The following is a 15,050-nucleotide window of genomic DNA, read 5'->3' as shown; positions in this document are numbered from 1 at the left end:
TTGTGACTTAACATGCCTACTTTAGACCATGTGGGAAATCTTTTGTATGAGGCAGCTCTGTTATAACTGATTACATTCCAAGTTACCATGGTTATAAATTATTTCTCTTTCCCCAGTATTGGTCTAGATATTGTAAGAAATCTTTAATGCCAAATCTACCTTCTTAAGTAAAAGACTTAAAAGACTGGCTGCCTTTTATTCCAATAATTTGGCACCTTTTCTCTTAAAGAATGCCTTTTGTTTTGTATTCAATTAGCTAATAATTATTTGAGGTCAACAATAAATTCATATATTTATATACATTCCAAAGCTTTTCTTTAACAGTTAATCATTCCCACCATACCTCTTACCAGATCATTTTTAAGTCATTATACACCATTGATCATAAAAATCAGCCCCTTCCTTAGGAAGACTCTAGCGACTAAATCAATTGTTTTCCCAACTCTCATCTTTTCAATAATGGGTTAGCTTGTGGTCTTAGTTGTAGTCTTATACCCTGCTTAATCTAAAAGTCTATATTCCCTGAAGGCAGGAACTGTGCCTGATTCATCATTCTACCATACTTTCTAGCACTGTGCTTCACACATAATAGGTTGAAGGTAAATAGTTTTTTGGATGATCATCATAAAAATGCATAGAGATTTGGCATATTTTTCAAATAGGCTGCCATTTCTTAAAAATAAGTTTTGAGAAAGAGATATTCTGTTATGTATAAAAAGTGCATAAATTTGCTTTGGAGAATTAAATTGAATACAGTCAATTCTTGATCACTATTTCCAGTGGATAATTAAGAATTGTTGACAATGCCAACTTTAGCTCATTTGGTGAGCAAGTTTAGCATTCTCTGCCTTAGAAAGCCTTGAAGCTAGTTTAATTTTTCCATCTTCATCCTTTCTACTACTTGGAGTCTGATAAAAGAATTCATGAAACCCAAAGGGTTGTGGGTAATCCACAACTGGATAATCAAGCCTTCGAGTTATTCAGTATGCTTTTCTGAATAATTGCTTCTTAGGTGGAAATGAGTCCTCTGGAAAATGCAATTGAAGTGTTGGAAAATAAGAACCAGCAGCTGAAGACACTGATTAGCCAGTGTCAAACTCGGCAAATGCAAAATATTAACCCACTCACAATGTGTCTGAATGGTGTCATAGATGCAGCAGTAAATGGTGGAGTCTCCAGGTACCAAGAGGTGAGGGTTTTGTATAATACTACCTAGTATTTACATAGTGCTATAAGTTTTACAAAATGTGCTACATTGTATCTCCTTAGATCATCACCACTCTGTGAAGCTTTATTATGATTGTTTTACGGAGGGGGAAATGAAGGCGTAGGTGGTTTTTGTACATTGTTACACAGATACTGTATGGGGCAAGGTTTGAAAACTCAGATATGAAATAATAAAAATTTACCGGACCACAAAAAAGAGCTTAGCCAGCTTGTGTACATACCAAAATGAATAAATGAAATTGGAATTGTTTGCTATGTGGGCAATAAAAGTCATTTGTGCAAGAACAGTGAGTGACTATTTGAAAGTCTGCATTATTTGTTCCAGAAGCCACCACCTGTCATCATCTTATCAATCCTCTAAACTGCACACAGAATGATATAACTTTCATTAAAGAGATTATTCCATAGCACCATTCACCATTAATATAAAGGTTGCTCAAGAATATAGTGCCTCAAATAATTTTAGCTAAGACATGCATCTTATATAACATCTTCTTAAGATTCATCTTTTTCAAGATTATGGACTTGTCTTGTCCATGACAACACCTACATTTATTGTTAATCATGATGACCAAGGAGGACTCTTAACTACCTCCTTATCACTTATAATTTATTTCACTTTTACAAATTATATATCATCTACTGAAGACCCACTTTGATACTCTGTTGGATTCTCAAAGACTACTAACTGCAAGCAAACTGCTCTGGCAGGTCCTACTAGGCTAAAAATTCTAACAGACTGAATTGTCAGCCAAGAACCAACCCACAAAGATCTAATATTCTAATGGGGGAGACAAGTAAACTAGTACATATATAATACATACAGAGCAAATGAGGAAATTGCCTCAGTGATGGATGATGGATCTTTGAAGTTTAGAGAAAATGTTCATAAAATCATAGGATCAGAACTAAAAGGGACTTTAGAAGCCACATAGTCTAAAATTCCCTCATTTTACAGATAAGGAAACGAAGACTCAGAGTAGTTAACTGAAGTGTCCAAGGTCTACACAAAGGTAGGATTTGAACTTAGGTTCTCCAACTACAAATCCATTCATCATTTTACTCAACACAGTACATAGAATTTATCTTCACTCCTAATTTGATTGTAGCCTCCGTGTTGGCAAAGGTCACAAATTTTTAAAAATTGCATTCGTATGTCTCCCACAGGGTATGTAGTAGATGTGACTGACAATGTTTTTGTTCTCGGCAGGCATTCTTTGTGAAAGAATACATTTTAAACCACCCAGAAGATGGAGAGAAAATCACACGCTTGAGAGAGCTGATGCTTGAGCAGGTAAGATAGAAAATTGACGATGCGATGACTTATCCATCTTTACTGCTACTGATGGGTGACGGCTCTTTTTAAGAACCCTAAGATCTGTTTAGTTCTTCTAGGTCATATCATAGACAACTTCTATGAAAGTTCTGTCCAAGTCTTTCATCATGGCATGATGTATTGCTCAAAAGCTACACTCAAAATAAAGGAACTTTGGGAGAGTTTACCAGGCTAGAAAGGATAGGGGAATGGGCTAATGAGCCATGTTTGGGAAGGTCTATCCCCAGAAGGTTAACCATGAAGACAGGGGATTTCTCCAGGCACAAGTAACTCATGAAATAATCTATTAATATATAGAAAGAATACCATATTCAGGGGAAGGAATACCCACACCATTTTGTTCATGGGTCCCTGAATGGGTAAAGCATTCTTGGGCTGCAATTCTTCCCTATCATTTGTGTATCTCTCTGTCCTCTTCAAGGTCATTTTAGGTCAAATTTAATGGTGACTAGGTCCAGTAAACTCAGTGTCCACATCTGTGAAAGGAAACGGCTGAATTAAAGTGGCCTCTGTGACCTTACCAGTTGTATAGCTATGAATCCTGTGTAGGCAGATTCTCCTAAGCATGTGTTCTTTGAATGCTTTGCTGTAAAAATCACTCCAACCTTCCAATAAGGCATAGGTTCTTAACAAGAGTCTGTGAACATACTTTTAAACAGTATTTTCACATTTCAATGTAATTGTTTTTCTTTGCAATCCTTTGCATTTTGTTTGATATGTTTTTAATAGGATTCTGAGAAAGGATCCCCAGGTTTCACCAAACTACAAAGGGATACATAACATGAAAAGGTTAAGAAACTGCACTAAAGTGTTGTCAAATTTTTCCCAATAGAGACTCAAAAATGTGAATTTTTAAAATTGCTTAAATTTCTAAACAAGGAATGGACTACCCTCACTGACTTTCTTTAAAATAGTATCTTTCAAATATATGACATAATTTTATGTATATACATATCTTTTTATCAAATGATGCCTTCATTAGTGGGAGAGGGGAAAGAAGGAGGGAGGAAAATAACTGGGTGTTTTAATATAACAAATAAATTTAAATTTTTTAAAAATGTTGTCTTTCAAGGGATGAAACAAGAGGTTATATGGCATGTTTTGAATCTAGACATCATTAAAAACCATTCTTCCCTATCATTCTGCTGAGGAATTTTTATTTTTGCAAGAGAAAATAATTGAGCACAATGGTCTGTGAACTCTTCCCTTTTCCCTTGCCCATACCACCATGGTCTGGGGGTTGGAAATTCTTTGGAAAACTGTATTCAAAAAGCACATGTTATAACTTGATGTGACCCCAATTTTCTTGAGACATCCTTAAACTTTGTAGCTCACTAGAGTTTATACTGTTAGAATTATATCTTCCAGGCTTACATGCACTAAGCTTTAAAAATAAAATGTTTAACACAGAGGTAATGATTAATTTTAAATCCTACTTAGAAAAATTCTTTTAACCCATCAAACATATTTTTAAAATAAAGATGGAAACTCCTATCAACATCAAGGGAATTCAATACTATCCATAGTTGAACAAAAGACATTGTAATTATATATTTCCTTCTGCCCATTTGTAGGTCTTTATAGGTATATGTCTTTTACTTTTTTTAGCTAGTATAGCTCACCATTCCTTAAAGTTGATAGTTGAGAATATATAAATAGATATGAAACTGCAACATGGTAGGCATAGGGAGCCTTCCTTGGAGACAGGAATACCTAGGTTCAAAGACCCACTTCTGACACATACTGGCTGTGTATTCCTGGCCATTTCTATTAATCTAAGTAGCCCTATCAGCTCTCTAAGGCTATAGTTTTCAGAGAAGGTAGAGGTCTGCTTTGGTAGAAGGAATTTTATCATCAGAAAGTCCCTATAGTAGAGATTCTCAATGTAAGGCTCAAAGTTCTTTTCAGAGGTATGGAAAGTCAAAACAGTTTTTTTTAATAATATGAAGATGTATGCATTTCAAATATAGTATATATCAATATATATAACCCACCTAAATTAAGTATTTGGGGGGGTCTTCAATCATTTTAAGAGTATTGTCAAGGGATCCCAAGACCAAAAATGTTTGAGAACTGCTTCCCTATGCCAATAAAATAAGTTACCATTTCAGTTCTACAAAGACACACACTCATTCATTCCTGTGAGCAGATATTAATCTGTGCAAAGGAATTAGTCACTGTTATATATATTTTCCATTTTTCTTCTCTTAACAACTATGAGAAGGATAGAAATAGAGTCATGGACAAGAGACTAACATGAAAGGAACATGTTAAGAATCAACCGGTTACAGCTTTCTGCCTACTATTGCACTCACCAAGAAAAGAAAAAGTCCTTTTCCAACTGAAAAAGAAGAATGGGCCCCTTTTGATGAAGAAGGGTTGAGGTTATGGATCAGAACTATGTATCATTAATGAGTTTATTTTCTCTTATGTTGTTATAAAGGCACAGATTCTAGAATTTGGCTTAGCTGTGCATGAGAAGTTTGTACCTCAAGATATGAGGCCTCTGCATAAAAAGCTGGTTGATCAGTTCTTCGTGATGAAGTCCAGCTTGGGGATCCAGGTATGTGCATTAAAGGCAACACACAAATCCACCATGGAGGGGCGGTCAGTGTGACTGATTGTGATTTGCTTTTTGGTTGAAGGGAAGATTAAATAGCCAATAGTGACATCTTTTGGTCATTCTGTTATACTGCACTATTATACAGAGAATTTCAGTTGTTAAAAAATCTTATTATATTCACTTTGTTACCAAAAAAAAACACAAAAAAACAAATAAAAAACGAATGAGGGCTACACTTCATCCTCATGAAGAAAACTCTTTATAACATACCTATATTATGAGAAATTTTTTTTTATTTAAAAGTGGAATTCATAGGTAATGGATTGAAATGTTTTCTCACAAGTTACTTTGCTCATTTGATTACTGTTCTGAAATAGCATTTCTCTTCCCTAATAATATATCCTTAGGAATTCTCTGCATGTATTCAAGCCAGTCCTGTCCATTTCCCTAATGGCAGTCCGCGCGTCTGTAGAAACTCAGCACCTGCTTCTATGAGTCCAGATGGTGCAAGAGTAATTCCTAGGCGTAGGTAAGTCAAAGACTGAATTATTTTATACATCAAGACGTTGACATTTTCACAAGATGATCTGGAACAATTCTCTCATTCTTTATGGCATAATTTGTCAAATACACTCTTTCTTAATGAAATAATTAACCTACAAGGCAGCTGCAGACATCTGCTGCTGGTAAAATAGCAACAGCATGAGGAATAAATAAACTCAAACGTTTGACTCTTTTGAGATAAATGTGAGATGACAAAATGTGATGTATACTTTTTTCTTTGAGTTTTATGCCATACCAGCATGTGATAAAGTGCAATTCCAAGACTGAGTTAACAACCATGTTTTCCCCCTGAAACAGCCCATTAAGTTACCCAGCTGTCAACCGATATTCCTCCTCTTCATTGTCCTCACAAGCCTCTGCTGAAGTAAGCAATATCACAGGGCAATCAGAAAGCTCTGATGAAGTCTTTAACATGCAGGTAATTTCGGTTATTTATTTGGTCGTATTTATACATTCATTCCTCCCCTTCATCTCCCCCCCACCAACCCCAATCGTTGAACTTCCATCTTAATCATTTTGTTATATCACAAGTGTGAACATTAGAGCAAGCAGCTAACTTAAAGCAAATCTTTAATAATAATCATTATTATAATTATAATAATTGATAATTCTACAGCACGTTAGAGTTTGCAGAAGACTTTATGTATGATGTAAGTCCTTATAATGTTATTGTTCTCTTTGGGATGACAAGAAGAATTTCTATCAAAATTGCCCCGTTCTGCTCTGAGAAAGCCTGTCCCTACAGTGAGAAAAAAATTAATTAATAAAGCTATGCCTTGGTGAAACTTTGAAACCTATTTATCACTTTGTTCTTTGGCAATATCCACACTAGATATCTGAAGATGAACTGGAAAGATGGATCTTCCTATATTTTAAGTGGACTTTTTCTTTCACATTGCAGGATTTGGGGTTTTGTGTTTTTTTTTTTCCTAGATTAAACCATAGCACCATAGTATAGCCTTTGTCAATTATTTATGTAGTCAAACTTCATCAGTGTTCACTGTTACCCTCTTCTATACGTGAATGTGGAGAGAGATGAAAAGATGTATGTACTTTAAAATCAGCTGCGTGAAGCATGACATCTGTCACTTTGGATTATTTTTACCATCTGACCATGTTATTATAATGGGAAGCCCAATGGAATCAAAGGTTCTGGGTTCAAATCCTGGTTTTGCCATGTACTACCTATGTGACCTTGGTCAAGTTAATTAGCCTCTCTAGACCTCAGTTTCCTATCAATAAAATTAGAAGGTTGCTTCCAAGTCTAAACTAATGAATGATCTTATGAAATCCACCAAAATGCAGTTTGTGATAGTCAAAAAGAGTCTGGACTAAAGTTTAACTTTGAATAATTGATGAAAAAAAAACTTTATCAATCAAATTCACAATGGTAAAATTATCAAGAGAATAAAGCCATTTTGTTCTCTTACGCAGTGGAAACAAGCCAGAAGCCCTCATGTACAAGCCCCAAAATCAATTCAGTCCAAAAACACATAAGCATCTGCTGTGTGCTGAGAACTGTTCTAGGAGACAAACAAAGTTTTGATAAAACAAACTTTAGCCAAGGGAGTGAGAATGCCATTTCCGATATCATATTTAAAACACATTTTTATCTCTTTGTAAAAGCAGATTCTGTAAGGATCCCTATCAGACAGAGAAAATTTTGATCTAGGCTACATACCTGACAATAACAAAACTTCATTTCTTTTAAAGTACTGAATAATTCCTATTCCTAATTCAAACTCCTTCCTTTGATAATTCTGAATTAATAACATCTTACTATATTACAAAGGGGTCTTTTCATTTAAGATAAACATGCTAACTTTAAAAAAAATTGGTAGTTTTGTCTAGCTTTCATAAAGCATTTCTGTATTTTTTTAAAAGCCTGTGAGCATAGTTTGATAACAACTTCCCATGTGTTTCCAGCCCAGTCCATCTACCTCAAGCTTGAGTTCTACTCATTCTGCTTCTCCTAACGTGACCAGCTCAGCCCCATCCAGTGCCAGAGGTCAGTGCCAGAGTAGGAGGTGGAAATGACGTTGCCCAGCCATCCCCCCGTACCCTAGCCAGCTCCTCCTTCGGGACCCTTGGCTCTGCGCGCTGCGGAGAAAATAAGGGTCTGCCTCCGGAGAGAGTAGGGAACTCAAGAAGGGCCTTCCCCTCTGAATGCATCCTCATACCCCCATCCCCACCACACTGACCATCTCGCCTTCTTTTTTTCCTTCTAGCCTCCCCTCTCCTGTCTGACAAACACAAACATTCCAGAGAAAACTCTTGCTTGTCTCCTAGAGAGAGACCATGCAGTGCCATCTATCCTACTCCCACGGAGCCTTCACAGGTAGCACTCATGGGAAGGGGAGGCTTAGTTAACCAGGTGCAAGGGAAAAGGGAATCATCGAACGTTGGACTGCTTCAAACCACTGGTATTTCTGCAGAGCAGCGGACTTGGGCTTCTCTAAGGCAATGTCACAGGCAAAACAGGGTTGGAACAAAATGCCAAATTGGATCGCATAGATTATGCAAATTGCATTCTCTCTACCCAAAATTCCCTTTTGGCCATCTTAGCCATCACGGTACGCACAGTACGGTATCGGGTGGCCAAGAGAACGCAGGGGGAAGTAAAGATTCTGGCCTCGGTTTTACCGTTCTTGGCCGCAGCCTCCCAACTTCATGCAGCTTTTAATGTTTTTTGGAACGTGGTATGTGTGTGCCTTTCGTGAGTGAGAACCCGTCCGGAGGAGGGAGACCAGGATGATGAAAGGCCTGGAATGCCATTCCACAGGAGCACTGGCCATGTGCAGCCTGGAGAAGGGGTTCTGCCGGGGAATGTGATCATTGTCTTCATTGGAGAGTTGCTGTTGTAAGAAAGGTTTTTGTCCTGTTCTGTTTAGCCTCAGAGGTCAGAACAGGGATCTGTGGGGAAAAGCTGCAGAAAAGGTATTTTCGGTTCTCTGCTAGGGAAAGGGCAGTCAAAATTAGAACCATTGAAGAACTAGAACATGCTGCCTCAGAAGGTAATGGGTTTTTCCCTTCGCTGGAGGACTTCAAGCAAAGGCTTAGTAACCCTGTGGCTGGGAATCCATGAAAGAGATTCTCATTCAGATATCTATGGATTAAGATGACCTCTGAAGGGGGCAGCTGGGTGGCTCAGTGGAATGAGAGCCAGGTCCTGGGTTCAAATCTGTCCTCAGACACTTCCTAGCTGGGTGACCCTGGGCAAGTCACTTAACCCGCATTGCCTAGCCCTTACCACTCTTCTGCCTTGAAGTCAATATACAGTATTGACTGCAAGACAGAAGGTAAGGGTTTAAAAAAAATTAAAATTAAAAAAATATATATATATATGACCTCTGGGGTCCCTTTCAGGCTCTGAGATTCTCTCATTTTAGCTTCCTTTGGAAACATACCGAATAGCAAAACCTTTAATCTGTTTATTCCTGATGGGACAGTTACGTCTGGTACCATTTTCATGACATCTAGAGACAGTAGAGGGGAGTAGAGGCAACGCCATCAAAACTAAACCCTCCTTCCCCTTTGCTCATTCAATAAGCATTTATTAAGTGGCAGTTGTGGGGTAGCCGCTGTATTTGGCCCTGGGGATACAGAGACAAAATGAAGCAGCCCTGGAGGCAAAGGGGCCTGAAAGAGGGAGTTATCTTTCTCTCTCATCTCTTACCTTTTATATGAAGACATTTCACTGGGACTAGGAGATATAAAGATAGCATAAGAGTTATAACATGGTGAAAAATTGAAGGTTCACAATACCCTTTGGTATTATAAATTATGTGGGGGTAGATTTCATCTCTGAACATACAGTAGTTCAAATCTGAATAAATTCTACATGATTTTTATCTTTTAACAGAAGTGGAGGGTTTTGTTTTTTCCGTACTTCCTTTTCTTCTCCATATTATTTTCCTAGAGAATAGTAACTATATCTTAAAATTGAAAAGAATAGAAGAAAATGAGATATTTGACCTGATTGGTTTATTCATGCCGATTATTTGATCTTCCTGTAATCCCAAGACACCTCATCTGTAATACTCTGGTATCTCTCAGAAATTATGTCTGAGTGCATTCGGCTGAACTAGCTAATCATTTTTATTTCCCTTTGTCATTTGATGTTGCAAGGGAATTTCAGTGTTGTTCCATCTGCTCCAGGAAAATGCTGCCAACATAAAGGACTCAGGAAGTCATGAATACTTGGAATCTCTAGAGTTCTTCCCCTTGTGAGATTCTATGCTGTGTTGACACAACACAGAATTCCTGAATCATGTCTTTTGCCATTTTAATCTATTTTTGAGGTCATATATTCTGACTCTTAATATAAAAATTTTCTAAATTTGTAGGAAACAAAACCTGTTTACCATAAATATTTAAGCCAACATGTTTCTTTAATTCTCATTTGGATTTCATTTACTATAGTAACACACACACACAGACATATATATATATATATATATATATATATATATATATATATATACATACATACATATATATATATAAAGCACTCTATAGTAACCTATGTTTAACATTGAATTCAAGAAAAATCAATCTACTTTTAAGCTTTTAATAATTTTTTTACATCACTACCAAATATTTCTCCCCACTCTCTTATCCAGAGGACCATTCTTTGTCACAAAGAAGAAAAAAGAGAGATCAACCCTCTTTTTCAACAGTTTGATAGTATATGCGATATTCTATCTCCAAAGTCTTCCCCCTAATCTCTGAAGGAAGGGAGGTTTATTTTCTCATCTCATTTCCAGGGCCTAGAATGGCCCTTAAAATTATATAGCATGAAGTTTCCTTCTAAAATATATGTTTAAATACCAATATTGTTGATATTTCTACCTCTGTCAAACCAACTTCTAAATGTTGTTTTTCTCTTTCTGAAACCAAATGCATCATCTTTCATTTTTGTTTTTTTGTTTGTTTGTTTTATCTAAAACATAACCAGATTCTTTGTTTCTAGGTTCTTTGTTCCCTATTTTAAATTATTTGAAACCAAGTTCCTTTGTGAGATATTACTTTCTAAAAAGTGTTATAAGCCAGCATGCTCTATTGCATTATAAAACATGAAATTCTTCTGAATTTCCAGAGGATGCTGTTTAATCATATTGGAGATGGTCCTTTGCCACGAAGTGACCCTAATCTTTCAGCCCCCGACAAAGGTAAGTGTAAGTCCAGTCCATGTGCTGAGTTTTTCTTGTCTTCATTTTCATATAGTTTTGTGTGTGTCTAATGTGAAATTCCCTTGCCCTTGTCACTCAGTGAAGTTTTTAATAGTCAAAACTGATTTTCTTTTTTTTGGCAGATTAATGAGAAACTTACTTTTGTGATTTTTTTTTTACGTAAATTTTGAATAAATGCACAAGGAGCAAGTTAGGCAATCTACCAGTTAGTGGCCTTCTGCTGGTGCCTTACTGGGGCACAGTGGGAAAATATTCCTTAGAGCAACAATAATCACAACAAAAGGTTGCCAATTGGGTTACTTGTTTGGTGCAGAGAATGATAACTTTCGAGACTGATTTCATACCTCCATTCTTCGTCTCCATTACAAAGTGCTGTCTTCTAGTTTGTTGTTTGCCTTGACACTGGCTTAGCTCTCTGTGCAATTAAATGGTATTTAAGAATTACAATCCAGTGCATAATGGAATGTGCCCTGTCTGAAAGTCACATGAAAAAGAACTAACCACATTCTTAGTTGCAAATGGCATATTAGCATCAATCTGTGCAGCATGGCACAGAATGAAAAGCAGATTAAACATGTCCTCCTCATCTATTTGGGAATAAAAATGGCCTTTCAGTAAATCACCCATTTGCTTCTGTCAGGGTCAAGCTTCAAATGCAGAAGAGGTCCACAGGCAAATGAATCAAGAGCCTTTAATGGAAATGTCTCTGCTGAAATGTATTTTAATTGCCCTTCATTAAGAGCATATCCCCCACTTTCATTCGAATGTACTGGCAAATGGATATAAAACTTTTCAGTACAAGTCACAGATCCCTTAGGTCCTGACCAAGGAGAATTTAAAAGCTGAAAATGTCACTTTGATGCTTACACATCCAATAGTGAATGCTGAAGGTTGAATTGAGAGATGGAAGAGTGTTCAACTTCTACTTGCAGCGTTACTTCAGAAAGAACTAGGACTGGATTTTTTTTTAAGGGATTTCAGGGAGGGTCCACTTCCTAATTTGTGCTACTCACTACTAGTTGTTCATTCTAATCTTTATCTGAAATTATCCATGAGATTTAAATCCTTGAAGTTGCCAGCAGATGGCAATATCTGTGTAAGCAGCATCCTAGTCAATCTGCTAAATTCATGTTGTTTTTGAAACAGGAATATAGATACAGATATATACACACACACATGCTTGCGTTCCGTGCCCTTGTTTCAAAAATACTCGCTCTGGATTTCAGCATCTTGCTGGAGACTAGAGACGCTACACCAGGCAAGGGGAAAGAATAATGATATCATTCGTATTCAGGAGCATTTCTTTGACCCACTCCAGTTCATTTAGGAATTTTTCTGAGGACATAAGACCTAGTATATACCAAGAATATACCATCCAGTTGCTTTGATTGTTTATCATGTCCTTTCTTTTTAAATAGCACTGCCCAACAGTTGGGATGTTAGCATTTCATTGCTTCTCCTTTAGGGTGCTATTTGCCAAGAAAGTTTCATAAGAAACCAAGTTTTTAAATAGTCTCAAGGATATGTCTGCCATCTGTTATCAAGCAACTAAACTGTTTCTGAATCTCAGCAAGCTTCTATAATCCTGCCTAGAGTTAAGTAGTTCTACTTGACAGCTAGATTGAAATGAAGAGAAATACTATCACCAAATTAAATGTGAAATGCAAGTATGTAGCCCATGAAATAGTGGCTTGGTGTTCATAAGGTTTCTTTTTTGGCTTTTTTGTTTCAGTTTTCTTTATTTCCTCCTTTCATTTTGGGTAATTCTAACTTTCTCCTCATATTGAAGACTCATTAAGTCACAAAGAAGAGCTGGAAACATGTCTTTCAGCTTTTTTATTCCCTTCCAGCTGTGAATCCCACCCCTAGCAGCTGGAGCCTGGACAGTGGGAAAGAAGCCAAGAACATGTTGGATAGTGGGAAACTTATATCTCCCCCTGTCCCTCCAAGACCCACACAGACTGGTGGGTATTTGAGCCATCACTTCTGTAAAATAATTTTTACTAATCACTCCAACCTATCCTGAATTACTAAGAGAAAAGTAGATGTTCATTCTGAGAATGAAAAACTGAGCAGGTCAGTTGTTTTCTAATGTTCCCCCTTCTACTCTGAACACCTCTTCTTCTATAAATACTAAAGAAAATGGATACTAGAACAAGCCAGGGACTGTTTCAGCCCAGCAGCATTTTGCTTCTGACTCAGATGGTAGGAAAATGACACTCTCTATAAGACCTTCTAACCTTGCTAACTCATCTTCTTTATCTCATTATCCAACTGGCTCTAGTCACTCTTGTTATTAATTCAATTCTTTTTTTCCCCCTAATCTTATTCTGACCTGAAACCCAAGTCAATCTTTACAGAATCAAAATCTAGCCCTAACTGATAGGCTACAGAGAGTGACTTTCACAAAGTAGGATTGAGGGTTAGAACAATAATCATTTACTTGTTGATTAGAGAGTCCTATCTGAGATTTTATGAAACTTCCTTTTGTTTGTTCCATGATAACTAGGGTTGTACTTGACTAGTTTTCTGAAAAGATCCCAGTAATATTTGTAAAGTTCTAGAATCTTTTTTTTTTTATTTAAAGGATGATTTCGTAGCCTCTTTCTTTTCTTTTCCTCCCTAAAAGTAGTCTGCCCTTCCAGGTTTATATTCTATATCTGTCAAGACAGCAAGGCTCCTAAAAAAATCTATAATTGGCTCTTTAAAATGTCTCTTCTATGATTTAACAGTTAGACTAGCAGCTTGGGTTTCTGATGCAGCAACCTATTGCCCCAGTTCAAGCTAACGCATAGGATGGACAATTTGAAACCAAAGCTGTAAGGATGCTTTTTTAAATGCTCCTAAGATCTCAATTTTTCAAATAGGATATTCATTAACTTCAGATGAGGGAGAAAAATGAGGACTGAAGACTAAGGTCTCTGTGCTAATATCTTACTTTTAATGATTCAATTTACAAATGACCCATATTGACTGATTGCAATACATGGGTATACATGTACACATATTTACATGATTACACACATATTATAGTTGTGCATTCAAATATATTATTATTGGTGGAATTACTTCTTTTGGTAGGATTGAAGAAATCACAATAATATTGTTCCTAAAAGAAATTTCCAGACTTCTTTTCAGCAAGCACATTAAAATGTGTTTATGATATCTCCCAATAATCGGGATTATTTTACACAGTCCAGGGGTAACATTTGACTTTCATATGGGCCAGCAGAAGACTCAGAACAAACCAGGGACTTCGTAGACTGTGTGTGTGCTTTTAGCCTAAGTACAGAGCAGACCTAATGATGGGAGTCAAGAGATCTACATTTCCTTCTGCACGGATTGCATATCTAACCTGTTGTGAAGTTTCTGTTTTTGTTTGCTGTTGTGGTGATCTATAACTGTCTGCATTTCTTCCTGTCAGCCATAGAACAGTTTTGTTATCAGTCACTGAACAGGGTATACTTAAAAGGTCAGTTATTCTAAAGCAAAGTGCTATGCTATAGGAGGATCTGACAAGCGTCTTGTTCGTGGGGGAACCATCAGGCTTTGACTGTACACAATTAAGTGTTACAAGTACAGCTAAAAAGATCTCTGGAATAATGGATCAACACGTAATGTGGTTCTACCATAAATGTACTTGTGAGCAGCAGAGAGAGCTCTGTCTTGCTGTGCTGAAGAGTATAAAGTAGAAACTTGGGCTCAACCCTCATCCCAAACCCCATCATGTGCGCACACACCCCTACACAATATGCTTTTTAAAAAGTGGAAGAAAGAAGTGTGGACACAAATGCTGATTGGGAATATTTGAAGCATCAAAGGAGAATTTCCTTCGTAGAGACTAGTCCAAGCATCATGGTTTCCAACCAGGTTTCTGGTATTGACAGATTACTGTCACTTCACTTCTGAAAAACTTGTAGGATGATGTGACATCCTAGGTGTAAGTGAGAGACAACACAAGCATCCCTTAATCTTTCCCTCCCTCTCTCTCTCCCTCTTTCTCTCTCATTCACTTGGTTGCATGTATTCTGTCTGTGTGTCTCAGAAGTATTCAGAAGGTGCAGCAAAGGTTGTACTAAAGCTGGGGAACTGCTAATAATTCTTCCATGCCTGACTTCAGGTTCTCTTGGAGCTGCCCTGCCCACGGGGAACGCTCTGGAGTGTATAA

General features: G+C 37.1%; 1 protein-coding gene across 9 annotated transcripts in view; it reads left to right on the top strand.

The window, feature by feature from the left end:
• The window catches only part of DOCK4 (dedicator of cytokinesis 4), a 553,335-nt gene that overhangs the window by 531,080 nt on the left and 7,205 nt on the right, over positions 1–15,050 (top strand). For 3 of the 9 annotated variants that reach the window (XM_007504147.3, XM_001366207.5, XM_056799556.1), the window contains 9 exons: positions 1,013–1,189; positions 2,438–2,521; positions 5,007–5,126; positions 5,534–5,655; positions 5,988–6,108; positions 7,617–7,698; positions 7,919–8,028; positions 10,789–10,861; positions 12,733–12,846. In XM_007504147.3, the coding sequence (XP_007504209.1) occupies positions 1,013–1,189; positions 2,438–2,521; positions 5,007–5,126; positions 5,534–5,655; positions 5,988–6,108; positions 7,617–7,698; positions 7,919–8,028; positions 10,789–10,861; positions 12,733–12,846 (1,003 nt within the window). The remainder of the gene's footprint in view (positions 1–1,012; positions 1,190–2,437; positions 2,522–5,006; positions 5,127–5,533; positions 5,656–5,987; positions 6,109–7,616; positions 7,699–7,918; positions 8,029–10,788; positions 10,862–12,732; positions 12,847–15,050) is intronic. The other 6 variants (XM_056799552.1, XM_007504148.3, XM_056799553.1 and 3 more) reach the window with 3 other exon arrangements.

This window comes from Monodelphis domestica, chromosome 5 (assembly GCF_027887165.1).
Source record: "Monodelphis domestica isolate mMonDom1 chromosome 5, mMonDom1.pri, whole genome shotgun sequence".
NCBI lineage: Eukaryota > Metazoa > Chordata > Mammalia > Didelphimorphia > Didelphidae > Monodelphis > Monodelphis domestica.
The sequence above is the reverse complement of the archived record's forward strand: the minus strand, read 5'-3'. Positions and strand labels throughout refer to the sequence as shown.